General features: G+C 44.0%; 1 protein-coding gene across 2 annotated transcripts in view; it reads right to left on the bottom strand.

The window, feature by feature from the left end:
- The window catches only part of AT-HF (HIS HF), a 111,777-nt gene that overhangs the window by 659 nt on the left and 83,536 nt on the right, over positions 1 to 27,582 (bottom strand). Inside the window, exons 13-20 of one of the 2 annotated variants that reach the window (XM_087384485.1) lie at positions 25,125 to 25,233; positions 24,982 to 25,035; positions 24,611 to 24,698; positions 24,462 to 24,499; positions 24,161 to 24,266; positions 17,622 to 17,788; positions 4,351 to 4,472; positions 45 to 93 (exon numbers count right to left, since the gene is read on the bottom strand). In XM_087384485.1, the coding sequence (XP_087240611.1) occupies positions 4,413 to 4,472; positions 17,622 to 17,788; positions 24,161 to 24,266; positions 24,462 to 24,499; positions 24,611 to 24,698; positions 24,982 to 25,035; positions 25,125 to 25,233 (622 nt within the window). In that variant the 3' untranslated portion in view covers positions 45 to 93; positions 4,351 to 4,412. Of the gene's footprint in view, positions 1 to 44; positions 94 to 4,350; positions 4,473 to 17,621; positions 17,789 to 24,160; positions 24,267 to 24,461; positions 24,500 to 24,610; positions 24,699 to 24,981; positions 25,036 to 25,124; positions 25,234 to 27,582 lie in introns of those variants that run through there. The other variant, XM_087384484.1, reaches the window with a different exon arrangement.

Below are 27,582 nucleotides of genomic sequence, written 5' to 3'. Positions count from 1 at the left end.
TTGAATGCATTTATGTACAAGTTGCTCAAAGACGGAACAAGAAATTAAAGTGAAAGACATCCCCTCGTCCAAACCTATCCCTCCATATGATCCCTGCATTGGTTAAAACGAAATTCATTAGCCCCCAAAAAAATAAATGCCATCATTTGCATCCATCGATAGTGGTGTCCAAGCTGTAACCATTCCCAAGCACCATGCTATCTAGTGCGTCAAGAGTAGCCTTATATTGACCAAGTTCCTCCACACTTCAAGGAGTATGCAGTCCAAGACCGCAAAATACTCTTTCATCAAGCCAAAAGGATGGCAAAAGAAGGTAACCATTAATATTTTGACAGGCTTACTAAGGTCTCAAAGAAGTCAATCTATCAGAAGACAACAAAGACCTTGAACCGGTCTACATCGCTGATGACCTTATGCTAGAAAAAGAGGGAGAATTGATCTTACTCTGTGAATATAAAGACTATTTTGCTTGGAAATATCCTAATATGAAGGATGTGCCTCCAAAAGTCACGCAGCACACCATTCAGATGGTAGAAAACACAAAACCAATCTAACCGATTTATTTTCAAGTCACCAACTCGACGAGCTTGAAATGAATAATACAACCATGGAGCGAGGAGGCCTATCAATGGTTTACCCTGTGAATAAGTTGCACCACTACTTGGCAAACGTATTTGTATTTTTTATAGATCACCACACACTTCCATATTTAGTGAACAAGCCATGTATGACTAGGTACATCACACGATGGATGTTAACATTATTGGAATTTGATTTCACCATCACTAGTCTCAAGGGCAAGACCCACATCTTGGCTAATCATATGTCTTGGATTCCCAATGGCAAGCCACCAATTGACATTCACGATGATCTTCATAATGCCCCATTATTCCTTATCAATTTAATACCCAAAATGGTACGAGGCATTTCTTGACCAATGGGTTTCTGCAAGATAGAGCATTTAAAAAGAAAAGGGTACAAAAATAATCAAGGATATAGCACCATACAAACTGATTACCAGATAGCTATATTGGATGGAAAAAGATGGCATCATGTGTCGCTGCATCCAAGAAGATGAGTTTTAAGAGGTGTTACAAGAAGCACATTCTAGGATAGCAGGTGGTCATTTTGCTAGCGACATCGCTTCCCACAAGTTATTACAAGAAGATCTATGGTGGCCCACTCTTTTTGCAAATGTGATAGGGGATCTCATTTCCTCAATGAGATAGTCACTATTCTAATCATCGCGTTTTTTATTAAATCCATGCACTATCACCCTCGCACCAACAGTTAAGCCAAAAGTAGAAACTAAACTTTACGTAATACTATGATCCGCACAGTGGGCACAGTGGAGACAAGCAACCAATTGCCTATGAAATTACCAAGTTGTCAAGACATAGTGCATGAAAGTCCATCCATTTTCCACAAGAGTGGAACGTCAGATTTCCCAAAATTACTAAACAAACTTGATTTTTTATAGGCCATGACAATGTATACTTGCTTTTCTTGCCCTTGCCAATAAAACATTTACGCTTGAAAGACATCATCAAATTTTTGCCAACATAAGGTTTTAAAGATGCAACAATTTGCATGCACACGACACGCATGCTCCCCCTCCTTGGAGACTTTAACTATCCAACACATAGTCAAATATGCATGGCTATTGCTTGATTCTTTGAGCAACCACAAGGCAAAAACATTAGGGTGGCATTTGTCAAACTATGACCAATAACACCAAATATGTTACAATTGGATATATTGTTCTCACCCTAATGTTTGAAGCATGAATTAAGATGAAATCCTATCGACATAAAAAACTCTTTCATTAGTTCCAGGCGAACATGGTGGGAGGCAAGCGACTTATCTGTGTTAAACCTAACAAAAACAAGAAGTTGCCACAAATCTTTAATCAAAAAATGCACCACTTTTGCTAGTTGTTAAACAATATCCAAGACAGCATCCACAAAAGAGACCTTTCCAGTCGCATGCGTCTAATCTTTCTGTGAGAGATTCAAAAGCAAATCAAGGACATGGATCCCAAGTTTCTCAATGTGATCTCAGTGGTGCTCCTCTCTCAACCCTATCCTAGATGGCTTGTCTATGGCATGAGAGACTAATCGACGGCACCATTGAGCTCACTCCTCTTCATTTTGTTCTTATCAATGTAATAATTGGGGAAGTTTGGCTGTGCTAGGGGCACTATAAAAGCTAGAGGGTTTGTTAAAGCAATATATAGCACCACCTAAACAGTAAGTGCACTAGCTTGATCATTTGTGAAACAAATTGGTTCTCCTTTTTCTCCCTTGAGTCATTGTCCCTCAGTTACTCCAATTCCCTCTCCCTTTCCTCCATTCTAATGTCCTTTGCTTCTCTTTTGCCATTTTCTCCGAGGTTAGCAAACTTGCAGAGTGTTGAGGACTAAGAGCAGCAGGGCAGGCCGGACTCTGGCGTGATCATGGAACCATGGACCACATTCTCACGCTCAGATGTATCATCGAGGAGACGAGGTCACGAAAGTAGAGGGTTTATTGTTGCTTTGTGGATTTCCGCAAGGCATTTGACACGGTTCCGAAAGCCCACCTCATATGGCGCCTACAGGACTTGGGTTATGACTAGGAGATCATTTGGGCTGTCATGGCACTTTACGAGAGAGTTTCGGGCAGGATCCGGGTGGACAGACGAGATCATGAGCACCATCGGGGTCAAATAAGGGTGTCCTTTGTCGCCTACCTTGTTTGGCCTCTACATTACGAGCTTGAGACAGTGATGCAAACACAGGGGGGTGCAGGTTGCTCTCTTGCGGGCACGCTGATCCATATATTGCTCTATGCAGATGACGTGGCTCTCTTGTCTTCCTCAGCAGAGGGGCTTCAGAGACACTTAGACGCACTACAGTCCTTTTGTGAGTCTCATGATTTGAAGGTCAACCTGGGTAAAACCAAGGTCATGATCTTCAATACATCTCGAGCCATCATGCGTCAAGAGCAATTCACATTTGAGGGGTCATCTATTGAGATAGTTTCATCATACACTTATCTTGGGGTTATCTTCTCCGGACCTAGCTTCACTATGAGACCCACGATGCAGGGACGCTTGAGTAGAGGGTATGCTTCATTGGTCAGACTAGAGAGGCAGTGCTTCCGCTCGCACTTTCAGGATCCACGCACCAAGGGGTTGCTTTTTGACTCCTTGGTTCGCCTAGCGGTTCTGCTCCTCCTTCAGTGCACCACCAAAGATTGTTCTACCTTGATGTAGATCTTCCCTCTAGCAACCACCTCGAAGGCCATTCTGATCACTACGGCACTCCCTCTGCAGGCTGAACACCTCGATGATGGAACCCCAAATAGGGGCTCCTTGTATAGGGAAGAGACCCCCCAAACTGCCAACTCATTCTGGCGCACTGCCGACCTGCCACCTGGCAGGCTGACAGTTTTGTGGCCTTCTGACCTGCTGCTGCCTGTCTGCCGACTGTTCCAGACCCAACTAGTACCTGCAGCCCTCTATTGACTGCTGCTGCTGCTGCTGACCAGTGGCTGCTGCTGACCAGCTCCTTTGTAAGCCTAGCCAGGTCTTGCCTACCTGCTGCTCTTGTATCAGCCTGCAAATAGGCACTTTGCATGTGCCTATTACTGGGGGTTCTCCCAACCCTTCTGCCCACACACTGGGCTCATATCTAAAACAGGGCCTAATGTCAGCCACATGTGCTGACCAGGTGGCCCGTATGCTTCCCTAAAACTAATCCAAGAAGGAGATTTATGTGCTGCCCATATGGTAGCCAATCTGCAGCCCAAATGGCAGCCCGCTTTCTCCCATCCTATAATTTATGCCATCCTCCCCATATCCTCCTCATATGGTCTCACAAGTGGGGATGTGACCGTAAACCAACATGATTAAGACAGCAGCACCACTTGAAATCCAAAGATCACATGGAGAAACAAAATTACAGGTTTTAGGGCAAAATTTTCAATCATTTCTGGGATAACAAATAGTAGGAGAAACAAATATCAACTCTTGTGCATTTAATTTGTAAAGAGGAACCGCAGCCAACTTTTTCCTTTCCTTAGTTATAGTAAGCCACTTCCAGGTTTAGAAAAGCCTCAACAAATTCTACCAAACAATCCTTGCCCTTATTCAATCTGCAACAAATTATACCAAACAATCCTTGCCCTTATTCAATCTGCAGCATATCGAACCTGATCAATAATTGGTGGGATTGATCACACCTAATTGTTAAAGAATGCATCTCCACAAGCTTAATGAGACTAGTTGCATACCAGAAAGAGATCATAGCAGAAACTCAATGCAGCTATTTCCTTCTGCCATAATATAGAACTTTAATATCATATTTACCTTTCTTGAAGAGTATGATGTATGCCAGGATGCACACTGAGAGATGGCTCCTGCTCTTTTCCTCATAGTCTGGTCTCTATGTGTTCCTTCAACAAATGCTCCTTAACTGCTGCGATTTTCACCTGGCATGCATAAGAAAGTTCGGATCATCTCCTTCCCTCTTCTGAAGAAGCCTTAATGCAAATATTCTGCATCCTCCTCCTTTAAATATCAGTCACATCCTAATCCACAAAGTCTATTATGTCCTCCTTGATGACCTGCCTGCGTCACTCAAAGAATCTATAAACTTGCCAAAGGGGCATATTTATATATTGTCATACCATTTCATGCTACGGATGGTCCATCAATCTCACAAAAGACCATAAAGCATTCTTAGAATTTGATTTCCGGGTAAAATAAAAGACCAGAAACGTCTTCTCTTGTATGTGTCTTGCATTTACTAGAAAATCCGTCATGTCTAATGCCAAAGTTCATGCAGTTCTGTCATCCTATGTGTCCAATGAAAAAAATTGAAGACAGCGATTCTGCCCCACATTTTGGGGACTACATACTCTTGCCTTAGCACCCAAAGGTTACTGGGTGCCAATGCATACTGACATGCCAACTTTACTGTTTGTCAATTATGTAATGACTGTATATGCTCTGTTTCTACCATTCCTCCAGACACAATGGCAGCCTCAACCAACAAAAAGATGGAGCAAACTATAAAACTGTGTTCTTAACGACATCCTTTCATTTAGTCACTTCATAGACGGCTCTTTCCCTCTCTCTCTCTCTCTCTCACACACACACACACACACACACACATTCTTTTTTTTAAAGAAATCCATTTGTCATTATATTACAAAAAACAGTCCCAAGAAAAGGGACAGCGAGTTACAAGCATCAGAAGATAACATTATATGACAAAAAGGCAGGATAATCTATATCCTATGCATGTAGGCAATCATAAGGAGATTGCCTTAAAAGATGCTCGGAAGACCTGATATTTAGCCGGGGAGGGATCACCAAAGACTCAATGGTTACGGTCCTTCCATAGAGTCCATAGGGCCTCATAGCGAACCCAATACAAAAGTAGATCGTATCCCTGCCTGACTGGATGAAACCTAAAAAGCCAGAATCGCTCATCAAAACAGGCACTAGAAGCATAGTTAGGGGAAAGGGAAACAGAAACGGAAACGTTTCGGGGTTTCTAGGAGGGCTGAAACGGGGAAATGGCACATCATCAAGGGGGTTTTAGCAAAAAGGGATTTGAGCTGAGCACGCACAGATTTAGAATGCTACAGGCCGAAAGAGAGGGCTGAAGAAGCGGAGGCTGAGCTATGAAGGAGGGCTGAAGGGGAGTGGATATGGAGGGGGGCTGAAGCAGCCTGCAGGAGTGATGTGAGACAAAGGGGAGCAGAATGCAAGAAAGAAAAAAAGAAAGAAAGTTCATTAAAGTCTTCAGAAGACCGATGGGTCTATGAAACTGTGAAAAACCTGATACAATGAGCTGTGGTAGTGGATCTACTAAACGAGCATCCACACCAATGCAGAATGCAAAAAATGCAAAATGCAAAAAAAGAGTGAGAGCAAGAGTGAACTAAACGCTTGAATAGAAGAAGTGTACAGTACAAGAAGGAGAGAGTGGTTTTGTCTAAGTGACAAAACCCTATCCTATCCACTAACTGTAGTTAGGGATTGGAATGTGGTTAGGGGGATATACCTCAATGAGGGAAAAGTGCCCCTAACCTACTTACATTGGCCACTGCCTAGAAATATAACAATAGTTCTAACACCCCCCTGCAGTGCCAATGTGTTGTACAAGGTAGTGATCAATTACCAAAAACACTGCAAAATGCCTCAAACTTCTCACGTGGAAGTGCTTTGGTGAAGAAACTGTTTTGGCTGCTTGTATCTCTTGAATCTCTTGCCTGACAACTTCATCCACACCCTGTGGAGGTACAAAATCAGCATGTGGCTGAATCGGGGCATGTGGATCAGGAGGAGGTTGCTGTCAATTCTGATTTTCAGCATGAGCCTCAACTGGGGAGCCAAAAACTATAGGAAGCATCCCCTCAAAAACATCCTCTGAAGAAGCTGGAACAGTAAATTCAGCATGTGTATGTGCTGAATTCTCTGAAAAAATAACATCTCTACTCACAAAATCCTTCCGAGAAGCAGGATTGTAGAGACGATAGCTTGTGCTTTGTGCACTATACCCAACAAAAATACACTTAAGTGCTTTATCTGACAACTTATGTCAAAACTCCACAGGCACGTGGGCATATGCAACACAACCAAAAACCATGCCTCATAGGGAGTGATTGTCTTCAAAGCCTTTGTGGGAGCCTGATTCAAAACATGATTGGCACACATAAGACCTTCGAGCCAAAACCTGTGAGGCAACTTCTTACTAGTAAGCATGCATCTATCCATCTCCATAAGAGTGCAATTTTTGCGCTCAGCTTTGCCATTTTGCTGAGGTGTAAGCCTCACTGTAAGTTGATGTGTGATGCCCTTCTTAAAAAATGCCTCAAATTCATGAGACACATACTTACCCCCTCTATCTGTGCAAAGTGTCTGCACCTTGAGTCCTATCTTATTTTTAACCATAGCCACAAAGTGTTTGAAATGCATAAACACTTCTGATTTTTTCTTTAGACCATAGACCCAAGTATAATTGGTGAAGTCATCTATGAATGTAACATAATAGAGATAACCACCAAAAGCAGGTGTCCTCATGGGACCGCAGACATCACTATGTATGAGCTGTAATTTACGAGTAGCTCTTACTGCACCATCCTTCGTAAAAGGAAATCTATGCATCTTGCCAAGGATGCAATCCTCACATGCATGAGGAGGTGACTCCAAAGGAGGCAATGCATCAACCATAGCATGCTTCTGAAGTGTAATCAAGCTGCCATAGCTCATGTGCCCATATTTGGCATGCCATAACTCCGCACTCTGATCACAGTAGTGGGAGTGGTCACTGAAAGTGCAACATCGCATCTTTTCTCATAAATGTCAAGCTGAAAAAGACCCCGATTCAAAGTGCCAAACAACATCAAACCATAGTCATTCTCTTTGTCTCGGACTGCACACTTAGCATCATCGAATATGACCTGAAATCCTCCTCGATTAAGAGAGGACACTGAAAGCAAATTCTTCTTTATACTTGGCACATAAAGAACATCTGTAATTCTAAAATCTGTGCCATCCGTGGATGTGAGTATGATGTCCCCCACTCCACACACTGAATAAGAAGAATTGTTTGCACCTCTCACCTTCTTTTTAGTAGATAGTGAATGCAGAGATGCAAAAAGACTCTTCTTAGAAGTGATGTGCTTAGAAGCACCACTATCAAAATACCAAGTGTTCAGTGTCTCATTGACACTGAAAAACCATGCATCCTTTGAAGGGTCATAACTGCAAGTCAAGAAAGCATACGGGTCATCCTCAAGAGTGGCTGTAGTATCTGGACTATCCATTGAAAAATCTGAAATGCAAGACAAAAACGCATAGTGCTCTTCCACAAAGTTGGTTGTAAAATCCCCTCCATCATGTGCATTAGGAGTTTATGCATCTGAGACAGCCATACTGGAATCCCTTTTCTTTTCCTTCGCTATGAGCTTCTTGCATTCACCAATGTAATGACTTGGCTTCTTACAGTAGTGACAAATGCCATTTCTCTTAGGCTTATCTGCATCACCTTTAGCCTTATAAGAGGGCTGTCCTGACTCAACTTTATGCTGATGTGTGGGCTGATTGGCATGTTGCTTTTGTTGCCCTTTCCCTTTGGGCTTGAACTTAGAAAGCATGGTATGCTCATGTTGCCATGTTTCTTCTTGTTTGCTCTTCCTGCAACAAAAGTCCTACCAACTCGTGAAAAGAGAGAGGATTGCTGCCCCCCGTCAATGAAAAATTCAGCGAGGTATGGAAACCCAGATAAGACTCAAGAAGAGAATCTAGAGTGGTGGTAATCATCTTTGAATCCGAAATAACTTCATCTATATTCAGCAACTGTTCCCTCAAATCCTGAAGTTTTGTGAGGTGAGCATTCATGGAATCTCCCTCATCCATATGTGTATGAGATAGCTCTCTCTTTAAGAAGGAAACTCTAGCATCATTTCTTGCTGCAAACATGCTCTCTAAAATCTCCCAAGCTGCCTTTGAGGTCTTGCATGACCGAATGTGAGGAATAATGAACCTCTTGATAGAAAGAGAAATAACAAAAAGAGCTTGTGCATCCCTAGAATCCCATCTTTCTGCTCTACTGTGGGAGCCACTGGAGTAGCAACTGCTGATCCAATCACTTGTGCTACATTTTGATCTCTACCCCCGCCTCCAACTGTAGGAGTGACAGGTGTAGCCACAGTTTCAGGCCTTGCCTCATCTCTTTTGACATAATCCCAGAGATGTCTGCCAACCAAGATGTTGCGAACCATAAAACTCCACAAGGAGTAGCTGGTGCCATCCAACTTATCCTCCTGTGTGAGGACTCCAAACACCTCATTGGGGTTGTTCTGAGCCATTTCTGCCAGAAAACTCAAAAAACGCAGCAAACTAGACAAGTAAATCCCTTCTTGGGATGTAAAATGCAAAACTAGGGTCTGCCAAAAAATTCTGCCCACAATGACAAATGTTGTCACAGCCTATCAAAGGCTTGAAATGCACCACGATGCTCTGCAAATGCCTAAAAATCTGCAAAGTATATCTGCAAAAAGTGGCAACTCTCTGCAATTTGACTCACACTCAGTCCAAAACTGCTTGCAAAACTCCCAAATGATCTTTCAACTGCCAAATTACATCCAAACTGCAAAAGCCCCAAATTTCTGCAAGAAATTGCACCTGAAAGGGGCAAATCAACTAAAAGCCCCAAATTTCTGCAATTCTCTGCAAAAACTGCAAAAGCCCCAAATGTGCTCCCAGAATGTAGGCCAAACAATGGCTCTCTGCAAGAATGCCTGCCAAAAAACACTGACCTGACAAAAACACCTGCAAGGAAAAATCTTGCAGAGTGTATGGACACCAAATGTGTCCTGAGCAGGTACAAATGTACGGACTTCACCCTACGTGTGTACGACAAATGTACGTTGTATGGATGAAATGTCGATGGTACGGAACTGTCAGCCATACGGCGGGCTGTACGGATGCCCACATGTGCAATGTACGAAATGCCCTGTCAGCTGTACGGAATGCCTTGCGCTGACAACTTGTATGGCGCTGACAGCTTGTATGGCAACCTGCACGAATGACCTGTGCTAACAATACGGAATCCGTACAGTCGTACGGACTATACGGAATAGTTATAGGAAGAACTGGCTGTATGGCGCGGGAACGACAGATGTACGGACGGTGTAGAGCTGGTACAAAATGCAGGAGCTGCAGAGGTATGGACGGCGTCGCTGCAGTACAGACAGAAATCCGTACAGTTGTATGGATTGTACAAACGGGCAGGAGCGCGAGTTGGAGGTCAAACTTGCGAGCAATGGAGCAGTTGAATCACGGGCAAGAAGAGCCTGCTCTGATACCAAATCTGAGACAAAGAGGAGTAGAATGCAAGAGTGAACTAAATGTTTGAATAGAAGAAGTGTACAATACAAGAAGGAGAGAGTGGTTTTGTCTAAGTGACAAAACCCTTATCCTATCCACTAACCGTAGTTAGGGATTGGACTGTGGTTAGGGGAAAAAACCTCAATGAGGAAAAAGTGCCCCTAACCTAATTATTACATTACATTGGCCAATGCCTAGAATATAACAATAATTCTAACAAGTGAAAGGACTCCCAGGGAGTGAATGGACTCAAGGACGACTAGAAAACCCTCAAAAGTCCAAGAGTGTGAGGTTGAAGGGATGAAGGGAGTGAAAGATTGCGAGTGGAGGCCAAAACTAAAAACGTAGACAGAGAAAAAACCCGCCAGTGAAAAAGAGGGAGGGGGATGTTACTTGAAATGGCCCGTTTCAGCCCTCTGAAACAGGTCTAGGTGAAAATAGCATATCTAAGTATTAGGTGAGAATAAAGCAGGGTTTCGTCAATCTCCCTCTTCGACAGAAGTTTTTTGTGGCGAGTTAGGATTGGGATTCTTCCCTTTGGACAGATTTTAACTCGTCGCCATATTGTTCTTGCCACTTGTGGACGATGCATGTCCACATGGCAGTCTATTCCTCATCTAGTTTGGCATTGCCTAGAGTCTCGTGATTTCTTGTTCTTTCTACAACAACAACTTCAAGTCCATTTTCCTAGTGCTTCCTTTGGCACGAGCTTCTCGCTATTTGGTTTTCATCCCGTGAGGCACGGATATGATCTTTTTTTCTATTGGTTTCATTATTGGGCTCTCTGGACCCTCTAGAAGGACCATAACAATCAGGTCTTTGGTGATCCTTCTCTGGCTAAATATCAAGTCTTCCGAGCCTCTCTATGACAATCATCTTATGATTGTTTGCATGCACTAGACATAGATTATCCAGCCTTCTTGCCATATAATGATGTCTTCTAAGGTTTGTGATCTTGAATCCCTTTCTTCACGTTGGCCCTTGTAGACCTCCGGCTCCTTAGGTTTCACTTTCAGCTTGCTATCTGAACTGTCATTCACTGTTTCCTTGTCTACAAGCTTGGACAGCAAGATCTTTATCTCATCTATTTGTTGTTGTAGCTTGTCAAGCTGAGGGCCTATGATTCTGAACCTTCTCCTATGAGAAGGTGATGATTCATCATTGGAACTTTCATTCGGATAGAGTCCCTCATCATGTGAGGGTTCTTCCTCTATCTCGACCATGGTTCAGCACTTTCAAGTGCTCTGATACCACTGTTACATGGAGCCAAAGTCACCCAACTTTTTCCATAACTTTTTCCTTTGGACTCTCGTGTTTGTCCCATCGATTGTTTCTAAATACCAAGAAGAGTGAGTTCTTCAAGACACACATAGAGTATTTGGGACATGGACACATTGTGTCTACTAAGGGAATTCGGGTTAACCCTAAAAAGGTCAAGGCCATAATTGAATGGCCAATACCCAAAAATATACATGAGCTAAGATCCTTCCTAGGGATGTGTAGTTATTATCACAGATTCATTAAGAATTTTGCACGTCTTGCTTCTCCACTAACAGAATTGTTGAAGAAGCATTCCTTGTATGAGTGGGGAGAGGTTCACTAAGTAGCTTTTGAGGAGCTTAAGAGAACATTGGTCACTGCACCAATGTTAACACTTCCGAACATGGACAAAGAGTTCTTTGTTGTATGTACGGATGCGAGTGGTACCTCAATTGGGGCAGTGTTGATGCAAGGAGGGCATCCCATTGCTTATGAGAGTAGAAAACTTCAAGGGGCTAAATTGAAATATATCACGTATGAGAAGGAGTTACTGGCAGTCATTCATGCTTTAAAGTTATGGGAGCATTATTTATATGGTTCTGCTTTCAAGATTAAGACTGACCATCAAAGTATCAAGCACTTGTTTTCTCAACCCATTGTTTCTTCAAGGCAAATCAAATGGGCTGAATATATTCAATCCTTTGGGCAACCAAATATTGAATATCAGCCAGGAAAGGAGAATTTAGTAGCTGATGCTTTGAGTAGACGGCCTCAAGTTAATCACATTTCTGTGATTAAGGAGAAATCATTAGAAGCAATGGTTGAAGCTTATCCTTTAGATGGACATTTATGGGAAGATTCAATGTAATGAGGTAGGGGGTTTAGAGACTTATTCCATCGTGGATGGATACTTATTTTTGGGACGTGCCATATGTGTACCCAAAACATTTCGGTATCTAGTCATGAGTGAGTTACATGCGAGCCCATATTCTGGACATAGAGACATTAGAGGGACTATTGACAATATTAAGAGATACTTCCATTGGCCTAAACTTCGCAAAGAAGTTTCGACCTTTGTTCAACAATGTGACATATGTCAGCGCATTAAATCTGACACAAGTAAGACTACTGGTCTTTTGCAGCCTTTGCCTATTCCCTCGTAAAGGTGGGAACACATTACAATGGATTTTGTGTCAGGTTTCCCCAAGGTTGGTCAGTTTGAGCAGATTTTCACTGTTATAGATAGGCTGAGTAAACAAGCTCATTTTATTCCCTGTAAAAAGGAGTTGTCTGCTCCTGAAACAGCAAGGTTATTCATTAGGGAAATCTTTAGGTTACATGGGTTACCAAAATCTATTGTATCCGATAATGATGGCCATTTCATTAGCAACTTTTTTTTTTTTCATGAAAAAGACTTCTATTAAGTAAGAACAAAAACCCGCGAGAGCAAGCTCAAAGCGGAATACATCATGAAATCATGAGGATAATAAAAAAACCCCCTCAGAGTGAGGTGGAAAGAAACCAAGGCTGAGGCTGAAAGTGCCATCTCAACCCTGTAGTAGATTCAGAGAAGAAAGGAGAATCCTTCCATTCCCTGAAGAAAGAAGCCCTCCTAGCTGAGGCTGCACGGGAGTCCCCCTGCATACCCGTCCATACGGCCATCAGAGTGTGTACGATGTCTGTCCAGATACTAGCCAATGTGTGCGAGGGATGAACCTGAGTACCCTCCATAGCCTCTGTGCATCTGGATCTCCAGATATGCCAGGCTGCTATGCTCGCTATAATCTCCCAAGAAGTATCCACAGAGGCATGTACAGCTGTAAAAGGACGGTGTGGAACCACATCCAACCCGATGACGTCGAACGGAAATGGCCCGGGAGGAGTCAAGTCCCTCATAGAAAACCTGAGGTCCTGTAAGAGAAAGCCAAGCCACCGAGCCCCAAGTCATAAAGAGTGGGGAATGGGCAAAGTGACTGAAGATCCTGGCTATCCCCATCCAAATCAATCTCGCCTGTCTGCAATCCCATAAGCAATGCTAAATAGACTCCGAAGCAGAAAGGCAACGAGGGCAAGTAGGGTCGGCTCCGAATCTGGACCTCCAAAGGTTCACTGCAATCCCTCCATGAATAGAAAGCCAAAAGAAGATAGTGATCTTTCTATTCCTGTGGGATTTCCAGAGCCTCCTCCAAAAGTACCTCTGCTGATCCGCAGTAATACCAAAAGTCTCCCAATGAGGAACTCTGGAGGGTCTCCAGCCTCTACTACTGAGCTGAAATCTCCTGGCATTACTGACCGTGTAACGAAAGAAGGGGATGGTCTTCTCTCGATGCCCCGCGTCAATCCACTCCCACTCTCCGGGGTCCCACTGTAAATACCTGATGGGAACTCCTCCATAGAGCCAAAGTCTCCAAGACCCGGTGGAGAGTAACTGGGGGTCAGGGTCTAAGAACCACTCTGAATCTGATCCCTGCATCAAAAGGCCTACGACCCTGATAGGCTGAAAAGCAGACTCAAGCAATATATCATCTGTAGATCTGAGCAATCTGCCACCATCCTGGACACTGAAAACCAAAGCATCCTCCTGTGCATCTCGGAAGGCTAAGACCTGAAGTGGAACCCCGCCTCTCGAGAAAGTACCTGCCCAAGTGGAGGTAGTGAGAGGCATATCATCTGTGTCTATCCAAGCCTCTGGAAGGGCTGTCTCAATCTGCAAGATCCTCCCTGCACTCCCTCTGAGATGTCCTGTCAACCTTGACTTGGTTTCCTCTGGAAGCCTACGGAAGGCTTTCCAAGATCCTAAAGAAGAAGCAGGTCCCCTCTCCCACCTGGCCCACTGCATGTAGAGTGAGGCACCCAGTGGTCTGCCACGATCATCTAAAATACTGTCGTTCCACATGATGGGCTGCCTATCAATCTCTTCCCGGGAGGAAGGAGGAATCCTCCGAAGAGAGCTTCTGAAACTAGCCCAAGCTTTCAGAATGGCAACCATGAGAGGGGATGAAGGTGATCTGAGGTGTGCTGAGGTGAAGATCCATCTAACACTGCTCATCCAGTCTCCTCCTGAGGAAGGTGTGCACCTCTGTATGCTGCTGATAAGAAAGTCCTTCCACGGTTCCTGTCCTGGCATAAGTCCTCGCACCACTATCTTGCAAAGTAAGGCTCTGCACTGTAAATCTGGATCAATAATATTGAGACCCCCATCCTGTGTAGGGAGGATGAGGGTCTCCTAAGCCACTCTGGCTAAGGCATCTGCTGTGCCATCAAGCCCACTCCAGAGAAAGTTCCTGATCGGTCTTCTGAGCTGAATGATGCAGTCCCTAGAACGGCACCAACATGAACAAATAAACCAGGCCGAGTGGGCTCTCTACTTAAAGCTTAGTATCGCCATGGTATCTCTTCAAATTGCTCACATGAAAGATACACCAATGGGCTGGTAATTTCAGCTCATACGCTCTGGATCCTTCTTTTGGATATAAAGTTGCTGTGGACCATAAAACTTCGGTGCTAACTTGACATGTTTTGTACTTCCTCTCACTGACTTGATTCTTCTTTTATCAATCTTCAGTAAAACCCAATCATCCTCCTTGTAATAAACTTCTTTTCTTTTTTTATTGGCTGCCTTGGATTGTTGAACCTGGGCCTTCTTAATATGTTCTTTTACCTACTCAATAACGTGTGACATATCCTCAGCAAACTGGTCAGCAGTAAAAATTCGCTCCCCCAAGTGTGTTATTGGAGTGGGTAAACATTGCCCATAGATGATTTCAAATGGGCTTTCTTGGTGGAAGTATGTACAGTGTTATTATAAGCAAACTCTAACATGGGTAAGAACTCTGGCCACCTTCTAGGTTGGTCATGGACAGAAGCTCGAAGTAAAGTAATTATGGTTTGATTGGCATTGTCACTTTGTCCATCTCCTTGAGGATGGAAGGCTGTAGTAAATTTCAGTTTGGTTCCGAGATTCTCTAATAGGGCTGTCCAAAAGTTGCTCCCGTGTTGGAGAGCATCAGAAGGAAGCTTCTCTTTTGGAGCTCAGCCAAGCTGGATCTTGCCTCTAGAGTTGTGGTGGTCAACCAGGTCCTCTTGGCCAAAAGGTCCTTCCAGGCCCACACAAGTGCTCCAGCAGCTGCAACAGGTCCACATGTCATCTGTGACTTTATGATGCGCATGGTTGCAGGGTGTTCCAGCTCAGCTTTGACCTCCAGATCAGCTCCAATGGACTCTGTTGTCTGTGCAACTCTTGATATTGATGGCAACCTTCAGTACAATCCAGTACCCTCTTGGATGCTGAACAGCCGACCCAGCCAGTCTATAAACCACTGAGTCAGCTGTCTTTTGCAGACCTGCTAGCTTGCCAATGGCCCAGGCCCATCCGGCCTAGATCTTGGGTGATTCCATCCTTTTTCTAGGCCAGAAGTCCAAGCAAAACAGCCACCTGCCTGCTCCTACTGTTCCGCCTACTTCCTCCACATGCCATAGCTTTGCTCCATGGATCGATACTGATCCGTACAGATGTGCCACCTGGAAGTACATCCCCACAGCCTTACCAGCTCCCGTCGCACCTCATTATCTATTTTCTTCATGGACATGTGAAATAGGTGGATATCTCAAATATCTTACATATGCATGGACATGTGAAATCATGTGTTTTTAAACGGTTTTATAAACGCGTTTATAGACGCGCAAATAGACGCTTCTCGAACAGACAGACATGTATATAGATGCATTTATAGATGCACTGATAGATGCGCTTTATAATATTTTTTTAAAAATTTACAGAATGCTGTGTATGTTGTGTATGCTATATAGTTACAAGAATCCCATTTTCACATTGTGTAATTCAATTCTTATAGCCAACCGCATTTTAATTACAATTCCAAATAAAACATTACAACTCCAAAATGCAATAGAAGCATAAAAGAAGGAGAAGCACAAGAGAAGGAAAAGAGAAGGAGAAGCACAAGAGAAGAAAAGTGCTTGTATGTACATATAGCACGAAGCTAAGCCACATCATGTGGCTTCAGTATAAAAAATAAGACTCCTTCAGCCTCATACTCTCTCCATCCTCAAGGTTTTCCAGCCCTCCTTGAGCCCCATTCACTCCTTTCCTCTCCTTTCTCTCCTGCAAGCTGCTTTAGCCCTCCATCATCATCTACTCCCCTCCAGCCCCCTCCTTCAGCCCCCTCTTTCAGCCCTCTCTTTCAGCCTTCTGTTCCCTCCTCTTTTAGGCCCCACTTTCAAGTTTCAGCCCTCTCTTTCAACCCTTGGCTCTCTTTCAAGCTGTAGGCTGTAGCATTCTAAATGTGTGTGTTCTCATCTCAAAACCCCCTTTTCTAAACCCCCTTTGCTGACGTGGCGTTTCCCCGTTTCAGCCCTCCCAGAAATCCCGAAACGTTTCCGTTTCCGTTTCCGTTCCCCGTTTCCCCATTTCTGTTTCCCCTAACACTCCACATGATATTCGTACCCTCCCATCAGTGCAGGTCTTTGTCCTATGTGTCAATACCAATACTATGGGCTGGTCCCTCTCTAGGCTATAGTGTCTCTTTCTGTAAATTACAAGATCTTTCCCTCAAAATGTCAAGTAGAATTCGCCCAATCCGGACCAAAGGTCCTATTTCCATTCCAAGAAGCAAGGACTAATGCATTCATGGTCCCATTTAGGCTGGATACCCCCATTTGGTAAGGGGAAAGGGCTGTAAGTAATGAATGATTACTCTTCCATCCATGCACACTACCCACATGCCCGCCTTGGCACTAACCTCTAGAACCTTCTTGAGACCTCTCTCCACGGCTCTGCCTGCATGTGTGTAGGACTCCCCTTCCAATTAGCCCTCTTTGCCAAGACATTGTGTCTTGCTTTCGCATTGTTGAATTTGATAATAAAGGGTTTCTTTGGTGAGTTGTGCACCCCATTTACATCCATACACACTGTGGGGTTACATTTTTAAACAATAAAAAAATCAAGAGCTTTGTTAACCAATTGACTAGAAATTGTACAATGGCTGAAGTAGGAGCAAAAGGGGCCAGGAGGGGATAGGATAGGAAAGAGCATCAGATTAGAGGCTACAAGCAGCTCAACAAGGCAACAAGTGAGGCCGGCAAGCAGGTTGCCTAATCAAAAAAGAAGGTAGTGGGGGTGTGAGCAGGCATTGCGACCTCAAGAAGAACTGGCATTGAAGGAAGGAATGCTCAGAGAGCAGGGAGGAGTAACACGGACGTGTGCAGGAAGGGTCGATAGCTGGGTGAGCCACACAAATAAGAGTGGGACAGTCAATCAGGGGCTGCAAGCCAATGCTATAGCATTAAACCAGTGTTTGTGAATCAAGGATCCTGTCAGGAGTGCCTTTAGAGCTAGCCTTTGCTCAAGATTACCTGATTACATCCTAGAACGGACAAGACTAATGCTCACTGCCACTAAGTATTAAAGAAATATGAATAATTCACATTGGGAATCAGATTCTGGTGCTTTTGAATACCTCTCGTCTATGAAAAATGCCCGCTGCAAGGGCAGCAGATGCTGATGTCTTGTGAAAGACATCCGAAAAGTGTTCCACAGAACCTGCACCACTGCTAGCAATTACAGGAATGCTCACAGCCTCAGAAACAAGCTTCACCAGATCAATGTCAAAACCTTGTCCTTGACCTGCAAGCATGTTTCACAACATCAAACTTCAGAAAGTTACTATGTTTACATACTACTTAAAAATGAATCTACAATCTGACAATTGTTGTTTGGCAAGATACGCAGCAATATTGCTTCTTTTCACTGGTCCACAGTATCGAATCCATAACTGCAGAAATTGAGATCTATGATATTGCTTCATTAGCTATTCATGTATCTGTATAGTTACGTCATTACCAAATCATTCTTTCAATGAAAAACTTGATCGCAACGATAGTTGGGACTATTGGCCTAGAGACCAGGCAGGGAAGAGGAAGCCGAGGAGAAAATACAGCAGCCTTAGAGGGGCTACAGGCTAGAAATAGCCAAACAATCTGATCAGCCAGGTTTAAAAAGGAGACACACATGGTCCGTCAGCCTAACTAGGCCTATTGCCCAGCCAACATGGGGAGCATTTGGGTTCTGATGCACAGGCTATACACACCCTTTTATAGGCATGTCCAAGACCTGCATATATCTGACCTGGGGACCAGATACACATACGACCACCGACTGGGGTTGGCTCATAGGCAGTTCGCGTGCGCGGGGCCGGGGGGGGGGGGGGGGGTTGCTTCTTTCTCTCCCTCTAAATAAATAGCCCATGGTTTTCCATCTTCTCACTTCCCGCTGAAATACCCAAACACACACAGAAGATGAGTAGTACAATCTAGTGAGCAGCACTTGGCTGCATATGTGACAAGAATTTTGTACTTAAAAGTCCACATGTGTGGAATTACTATAGTATGAGCCTTTTGGCTATTCTATTGGTTGTGTATTTCCAGATCTGAGTTATCTTATTGTACGCTTGTGAGTCGTATGATTTGAGGGAGCAGCAAGACCCTAACTATCCATATTCCATCATGAAGCGAAGCGTTAACTTGCTTCCCAATTGCCTGAAAGGAATTGTATATATAAAGCATCAACTACTGCCAGCACCTCTTTTTCATCAATGCCATACTTCCATTAATGAAGTAGAAACCTTCTGCTGTCAAAGGCTACTACATGAGCTTGGTTCAAGACTGCTCCTATGCATGTTCCACTTGCATCTATTGAGACAATAAAAGGCTCTGAAAGATTAGGATTATAAGTATAGATCATAAAACTAAAGCTTTCTTTTGCCCTTTGAAAGCATATTTCTCATAGTCATTCCATATGAAAACCACCAAAGATATGGTATTACTCGAATGCTTTACATCAGGAATTTGCACAATTTACATTCTCTTGGGAGCATCCATTTGTGGGTTTACTTCTTCATGTCAAGGTATGCCCAAATAACTGTCTACTCCTTGAATATTCAACACGATCCAATGGCTCAGTAGATAAAAGTGATTGAGTCTTCAAGAGCTCATCCTTGATCAAAGAGAAATTTTTGAACTTGTTGGCACCAAGCTTTTGCAATTCACATGAGAATGCACCTTCTGCATTGTCGCCAGTGCCTCTCTTTTTTGTCCTCCCTCTGTTCGGGGTGTCTCTTCTTTGTATTCATAGAAAACTTTGCATATCTAACAAATGGATGCCCTTTCTCTTCACATCTGTAACACCTCCCCGCAATTGTATTTCAATGTACTTCTTTTGTTTTGGTTAGGACACCAGGTAGGTTTGGAAATGACCGAGAGTCTCATTTCAAACTTCAATGCCTTGTCTGGAGTACCAGCAATTGTATATTGCTGGAATTCTGTTGTTTTGGACACCATTATTGTACTTTCAAATGGCATGTAAAAGATCTCTATCACAGTTCCAAGCAACATCACATGGGGTTTGATTTCTCAAAACTGCTATTTTGGGTTGCCACGACCCTACAATTATGGAGGCCTTGGATATTTACTGAAATGGTATCTATGGAATCAAAAGAAGATGGGGAACACCATTCCACAACCCAGATTCTTTCATTTTCAAAGATATTTTTATAATCAACGTTTGTTGTGAGAGTTAGAGCTTACAAGAGACAATTAACCCTTAGATGGGGGATGGTGAAACACCCCTACTAGGTGAGCCTCAGTATGGGTGGTCGGATACAAGTGTCTCGGCCTTGATGAGGTTAGCTCTCGCATTAATTTGACTCATTATTTGGATATTGTTTGTTTTGAGAGTCATTGTGTATGTTTGCGAATGGTCCATAGATCCTCGCAAGGACCACCCCTAAGCTACAGGTCAAGCAACCTTGGACCAACATACTCCCGAGACTTCGCATCCCATACCATGTAGCCCTGCTTGCGCACGTGTCTTTTGGGAGACTTAGGCCTGCTGTTTGGGATCCATCCTAGCTGGGTATTCTCAAGAGGCCCCACTCCCAAGAATGCCGCAAATGAGATAAAGCTCAAACATATATAGGCATAGAGTACCTTATGTACCTTATGTGGATCAACCCTAAGACTTCCCTAATTCTACCAAGGGGATCTCATGTGCTAATTGACGCTAGGTTAACCTAGCCTCCATAACACTAGCCACGTTAAGTCCATACGTGGACATAAAAAATGGCTACCTAGAGAATGAGTCAACTTCACATATCACTCCCTAAGGCTCTCCTATAGACAGAGGAAGGAACAACATTCAAAGAGCATAACTCAACGAAATGATGTTGAGCCGAGAAAGCCAAAGAGGAGCTATGCGTCTCATAAAACACGTAAGGCCATAATAGATAGAACCAAGCCACTGAGTCCCAAGTGATGAAGAAAGGGGAGGGAGCATATTATCTCAAAATATCCTGCAATCCCCTTTCAAATGAGCCTAGTCTTTCTGCAATCCCAAAGGCAATGTTGAATGGACCCCCTAGTAGAAAGGCAACACAGGCAAGAAGAGGAAGCCCCAAACCTAGACCTCCACTAATTGACTACAATCCCTCCATGAATAGCAATCCAAAAGAAAAGAGTGATTTTCCTATTTTTGAGAGCATTCCGGAGCCTTGTCCAAAAAGATTTCTACAAGTCTACAAAAATCTGACCATCCTCCCAGTGAGAGGCTCTAGAGGACTTCCAACCCCTAACATTGAGTTGAAACCTCCTAGCATTATAACAGTGTAGTGGAAGGATGGAAGGCTCTCCTCATGATATAGTGCATCAATCCACTTTAATTCCCCAAGGTCCAACTGCAATCGGGACACCCCCATAAAGCCAAATCTCCATGAGCCCAAGCAGATGTCCTCCGAACGGGGGCCCAATACCATCCTGAAGTAAAAAAACACTGCTCCACATGCTCCACAATTGTGAGCGGCCGAAAGCAAACATCTATGATAATAACCTCATTCATGGACCTTGCTAGACTGCCCCCAAAGTGCCCATCAAAGACGCATCCTCAATTGTATCTCTCAAGAGAACCAATGATCTATAGCGGGATGCCTGTCCTCAAAAAAACCCCCATCCACCTAACACGGCAATGCCATCTCTCATCTTCTTTTTGACGTCAAACTAATAGAGTAAACACTTGACAACAAGCTGGTCCAAAATTCTTCCATGTTATTTGAAAAGATTGAGTAGATGAATACAATGCCTAGTAGGAAAACATTCATGCTCAGTTGCAAGAGTTCGAGTTGGACGAGAAAACTGAGGCTCAAATAGCTAGCATGGTTGAAAAAGTAGAAGGAAAGTCCAGCAACTACAAGACCAAGCTGTCAAAGCGCACGATAAAGAGGCGTACAACACAGACACATCTAGAAAGGTTGATGCATGCAAATATGATGCTCAATGGGAAATCATATATGCTTAGATGGCTTTGAAAGGACTCGACTTAAGAATGAAAGATGAAAGAGCTAGGTTGGTTGGGACGGTTTGAAGACTCTTGAGTAGAGAAGCAATGTAGATTGACTCTGACGGGACATGCCGTCCTCTCCAACTCGCCCTCCTAGATCTTGTGCATGCGAATCCTGCATATGGTGTGACTACCACTCCTCATACTGATGGCTTTCGTCTTCCCTACATCCCTTTCAATTGGGAACAAGCAAATATTCACTTTTCTGACTTCTCAGAATTTTTGCCTCTCCACCAACGCTTTGAGCTGCAGCAGCCTTTGTCTCCTCTTCCAGTAGGAGAAAGCGACACTCATGTAGCCCCCCTCCCTCGATACCCTGCTGGTTCCCAAGACAGAAGTCAAAGAGGAACTAGTGGACATGGCAACTCAAGCCTTGGTAGGCCACTCGTCACGGGTAGAGGGGGAAGCACTGCAGGCAAAGGTACCACAAGAGGCAATCGTCATAGTAAGGCGCTGAACCCTGCGCCTCTTATGCGGGGGCGCTACAACAGACAAAGACATGATTTTTTGCATCCCTCGAAGGCACTCTCTTCTGGCAGCTGCCGGACCGGAGAAGATATCGGAAGAGAGACCCCAGTTCCAGTGCGAGGATACACATGCCGGCCCTGAGGAGTCGAAAAAAAAAATGACGCACCGAATGGCACGACCGACGACCAACCAACAGGCTCCCATGACTCCAACAGAGGACCTGAGAACGCACGAGAGACACATGCACCAAGCGACAACTCCAGGAACGGAAAAGTTAATCAAATAGGTAAGACTCTCTCAACAGTCATTAACAAATAGGATCTTGAGGATAGTGAGGATTTCCTGTTCGATCATGCTCTTGTTGGGTTCCTGCACGGCCCACGCCTACTAGTATCATACCTAGAGAGCTGGTTTCGTAACATCTGGGTGAAGAAAGGGATTGGTTGTCAACGTGCGCTTCCTGCGTAGAGGGTACTTCATCTTTCTCTTTGATAGTCCTAAAGCCACCTCCAAGGTCCTCCAACATGGTCTTTGGACCATAAGAAACAACCTCTCCATTTGGAGAGGTGGTCTCCCTTTTTTAACCCTAACAGGCCTCATTGCACCAAACTTCCTGTGTGGGTTGAGCTTCCCGATTTACCTTTCTCTCTTCAATCAAGCTGCATCGCAGTGCGCGTCCTTGGGCAAAGTTCTAAGTGTCGAAAGAGAGCAGTCTATTAACCCGAGGGGTAACCCTCAGGTTTGTGTGCAACTTGACCTTGCTGTGAAGACCTCCTAGAGACGTTACTTCTCAATAGGAGAGGGGATGTTGTAAGGGGGCAACCCCTTATCTACAAGAATCTTCCGAATTCATGATTTCTTTGTGGTCTGTCGAGCCATACAGTCAAAAGCTGCCCCCTCAAGAACAAGCCTAAAAACCCTACCAACCCGCTAGTGTTTGCTACCAGAGAGAAGTGGGTACCAAAGAGCACCACCTCCCACCCGCCTGCTTAAGACCCATCTGGTTCTTCTCAGAACAATTTATCTAGAAAAGAGGACACCAAAGTAGATATGAGTGGTCAGCTCCGAGTGAAAAAGGGGGTTATTGTGAGGTCAGGTATCCGCAAGGCAAAGCTAATGGGCCCAATAGGTAGTCCACTGTGCTTGTCCCACCACCATGTGGAAAAACAAGTGAGTCCCCCACATGATGGCCATCTTTGAAAGCCATTTTAGATGATGAGGTCATAGACTGCTCCCAACTCAAGTAAACGTCGCCCGTACGCTGTCACATGTGAGGCATCTGCAGAGTGTCTCAAAATCCCGAGCTCTGCTGTATCTAGCTCCAGAACCATGTGGGGATCTCTCTCATATGCGAAGTCTAGTAGGCCCACTTGTCTATCTCGTCCTTACAGTGAAGTCTCCCAAAAGGAAGGTGTCTCCCTGCCTGGAGAACTCTCTGATGTCATCATGTATCGTCTCAAATGGGTTGTGTCCCTCTATAGTGACCTCATGAGCATATGATGACGTATCTGCAATGAAGATTGGCCGAGTATCTGGTAGCTGGACTTGTATCCACATCCGACGTGCATGCTCCTCTCTTCGTACCACAGATATGAATGGTCTCAAGTGTGCTTTGAAAAGGACAGCCATGCCTCCAGAGCCTCGTACCCCACACTCTCTTCTCAATTTTCTCCTTTGAGTTGACTCCCATGTGTATCCTGTCACTATGGGCAGCCCTCTCTCTGGGCTCTCATGTGTCTCAGTGTAGAAGTATGTCTCCAAGAAACCACCCGGGTCAGAAGGGTATCATTACAATTCCATACAGCCACACTCAGCTTGCTTTATGCACTCCCCTCCTGGACCCCACACCGTCATAATTCCCCATCTTCCTTCTCCCCTTCTCCCTTCTCCCCCTTGTCTGCTCTTTCCTGGATAATCACTTTGCCATCCTTACGCTTGTAGGTTAATCAACACTGAATCTTTTACAGTCAAACTCCAAGATATACTCAATCTCTTAGGCACACCTGGATTTGTGATAGTACTGCAAGATTTAGTGAATCTCTTAAATGCATTGCTGCAGTCAGGACAGTGAAGTTAAAATGGAGATATACATGGCTCGGTTATCTTACACCAAGTTACAGAAAGATAAAAGGATGCCATTACCATCACAATCGATGCAATTCAAAAGTAACTCCCCTGCTCCAAGCTCTTCCACTGCTTGGGCAAGCTCGTAAGCCCCTATGGGTCGGCCCTCTCGACCTCCACTCACCTGTAATTACAACATTTAAATATATAAAGCAAGTCCTTAAAAAAGCCGTGTCACACCATAGTCCCATCGGGAAAGAAGCCTGGAAAGACTTTTATGAAACAGAGAGCATTAACTAAGCATATTGTTACAGAGCACCCTGGTCACTGATATACCTATCAAAACTGATATTAACTACCAAAAAAGTAGAAGTTTTACCGTGCACTGATACCACACATACTCTTCCCCATTTGGACCTGCAGGACAGAAAAATGGTTACAGCACAAGATCATATTGGTACCCCTCTAGCAGTGCTAGTCTTGATTGTTTCTCTGTGCAGTTGGTTGAAAATGGATGCTCTAGCTTGCCTGGCTTTTGAGCTCTTATTGTTTTGAAAGGAACTTCATCAGCCCTCTTCACATAAACTCGTCGTGGATCAATGCTGACCACAACTGCCTGAAGCTCAGATGCAGTAAAACAGGTATTAAACAAAAGGCCCAAAAAGAAGAAAAGACCCAACATTGTTCAGGACTGACAATATAAGAATCACACATAAAACATATGTGTTGTCATTTCAAGACCACAGAACATGCCACACACTCAAAGTTTCTGGTATCCTCTCAACATAAAGCTGAAGCTGGTTTTTTAGCACATGTAGAGGATTACAGAGTCAAAGCTGGTTTAGCACAATGAGCTCAAGTGTTTGTCTTTCAAATGGTTAATCAATGTAACAACTGACCTGATTTCCGTAAACATAGGAGATTTGTTCTAAGCTACTTTTTCCTGTTTTCACCTGAAGAAACAGAGATAATCCTTTAAGCAATGCGGGAAGTCCCTTCTTCACATGCAAATAGCCTAGCACTGGTTACTGCTGTGACTCACCCCAGTCTTCCGATACTCTTCTGCAGCATATACGGCATCACTTCCAATAGAGATCTTGTCTGCCCCTGATCTAAAATATTCTGCTGCCACTTCAAGGCTTGAATAAAATCTGATCAACACAAATAAATTTCACATAAACTCTCTAGTCTCACCCAGATCTCACCTTCCAACCCTCCAGCTGAGCATCACTTTTGTTACTAAATCATAATTGAAAAAAACTGAGTTCGAAGTAAACACTTTACCACTTGTATGTGGATTGTGAGAATGCATTTGACTTCAACATTAAGAAAATGGTCTTCCTACAACTGCAATATTTATGAGAACATTCCAGGAAGAGACAAGACATACTAATGCACTGATAAGGTGACCAGATCATGCTGCCCCCTTGACTGTATTCTTGATTTTTCTGAACGGAAGTCCTCATCTTATTGGTAGTTATGGCAAATGCCACAGTCACATTCTAAATGTATGCCCATGTTGTAATTTTTACCTCACCTACCATGGAAAAATTCAAGAGTCCATAAGCTTGAAACTTACTTAGCAAAGACTGTTCCATAACCTTCCAAAGGGTGGGAGTGGGAGAGCAGGGGAAGATTAATGTGCTTGTAATGAAGAATGAGCGCAACCTTCCAGAAATTAACAGGTGGGAGGGCGCAGGGGAGGATGAATGTGTTCGTAATAAGGAATGAGTGCAATCCCTCATTCTTACCAATGGTAGGATCTGTCAATTTTGCCATGCCATCAAGTCTACACCTTGGACATTTCCGTGTATAGTGAGGTCCACAGAGTTCCTAATGCATTTAGCTTATACACCCTGTCCATAAGACCTATTCTCGTGCATACACACCTTTTGTTGATCTAGCCAATCAATAAAATCCTTGCTTGTAGATCTGAACATCAGAGTACCAATGTTCCATGTAGATTATGGCAAGTCTTGCCATTGCCTACATTTCATTAAACCTTATGTATTGGAAGTTCACATTCCACAACCATTTTTTATTGTCACGATGTTACAACACTAGTAAAGTGTGGTGACATTAAAAGGCATCCACACCAGCCTCCATACTGGCCCAAAAGGGAATGCCTTTCCAGTCCTTCCCCCACTCTGCTAATTCTCCCCTCCAAACTCCCTTTCCACTTTCTAGCTTGTCTCGTCTGAAGGTGCGAAACGAAGAAAGAGAGAGTGCAGGTACGTAACGAGTCGATAGATCAGTAGTCACGTCAAAGTTTAGATAAAAAGAAAATACACAAGTACAAAGTACTTGTACCTAGACCTAGGACTAAGTGTCCTAGGTGTCACATAGGACTAGTGTCCTATGTGGCCTAAAAGGCACTAACACTATAAGTGCCTACACTTATGCCTACAAGGCACATACCATGGCCTATAGGGCATCACTAGAACCACCAGAAGATGGCCTACAAACCCCCCTCCATGGGATGGGCTGAAGTACTCTAGAAACGTCTCAGAATACCTGGTAGTTTCTGGTCATGGTGGCACATGTTCATCCAAAAGGATATAGCCACCTATGAATGTACAAGGAATGTCAGATCATGTAACAAAGGGAACCAAGTGTAAAGCCTGTCGGAAGACTTCGAACTTGGGACAAGGAAGTGCCTTTGTAAACATATCTGCGATGTTGTCCTCTGTGGGAAGATAGGACAACTCTATGTCTCCTGCTGACAACCGCTCCCGAACATAATGATAGTAAACTTCAATATGCTTGGTACGCGCATGAAACACTGGGTTACGCGCAATGGCGAAAGCACTCTGGCTGTCAGTGTAGACAATAGTGGAGGATGTTTGGCAAATACCAAGATCTGTAAGTAACTGTCGAAGCCAAAAACACTCTACTGTAGCGGTGAAATACATGAATTGCCAAGCAAAAAACAATTGCCAGTATGGGACATAGAGTTGTCCTATCTTCCCACAGAGGACGGGACGAGTTCGAAGTCTTCCGACAGGCTTTACACTTGGTTCCCTTTGTTACATGATCTGACATTCCTTGTACATTCATAGGTGGCTATATCCTTTTGGATGAACATGTGCCACCATGACCAGAAACTACCAGGTATTCTGAGACGTTCCTAGAGTACTTCAGCCCATCCCATGGAGGGGGGTTTGTAGGCCATCTTCTGGTGGTTCTAGTGATGCCCTATAGGCCATGGTATGTGCCTTGTAGGCATAAGTGTAGGCACTTATAGTGTTAGTGCCTTTTGGGCCACATAGGACACTTAGTCCTATGTGACACCTAGAACACTTAGTCCTAGGTCTAGGTACAAGTACTTTGTACTTGTGTATTTTCTTTTTATCTAAACTTTGACGTGACTACTGATCTATCGACTCGTTACGTACCTGCACTCTCTCTTTCTTCGTTTCGCACCTTCAGTGGTATCAGAGCAGGTATTGCTCTTGTCTTCCAGCTCTCCTCAGCCCCCGAGTCCTCCATTGCTCATTGGG

This window comes from Dipteris shenzhenensis, chromosome 14, assembly GCF_047967505.1.
Source record: "Dipteris shenzhenensis isolate YYH24624 ecotype China chromosome 14, Dip_SZ_1.0, whole genome shotgun sequence".
Classification (NCBI taxonomy): domain Eukaryota; kingdom Viridiplantae; phylum Streptophyta; class Polypodiopsida; order Gleicheniales; family Dipteridaceae; genus Dipteris; species Dipteris shenzhenensis.
The sequence above is the reverse complement of the archived record's forward strand: the minus strand, read 5'-3'. Positions and strand labels throughout refer to the sequence as shown.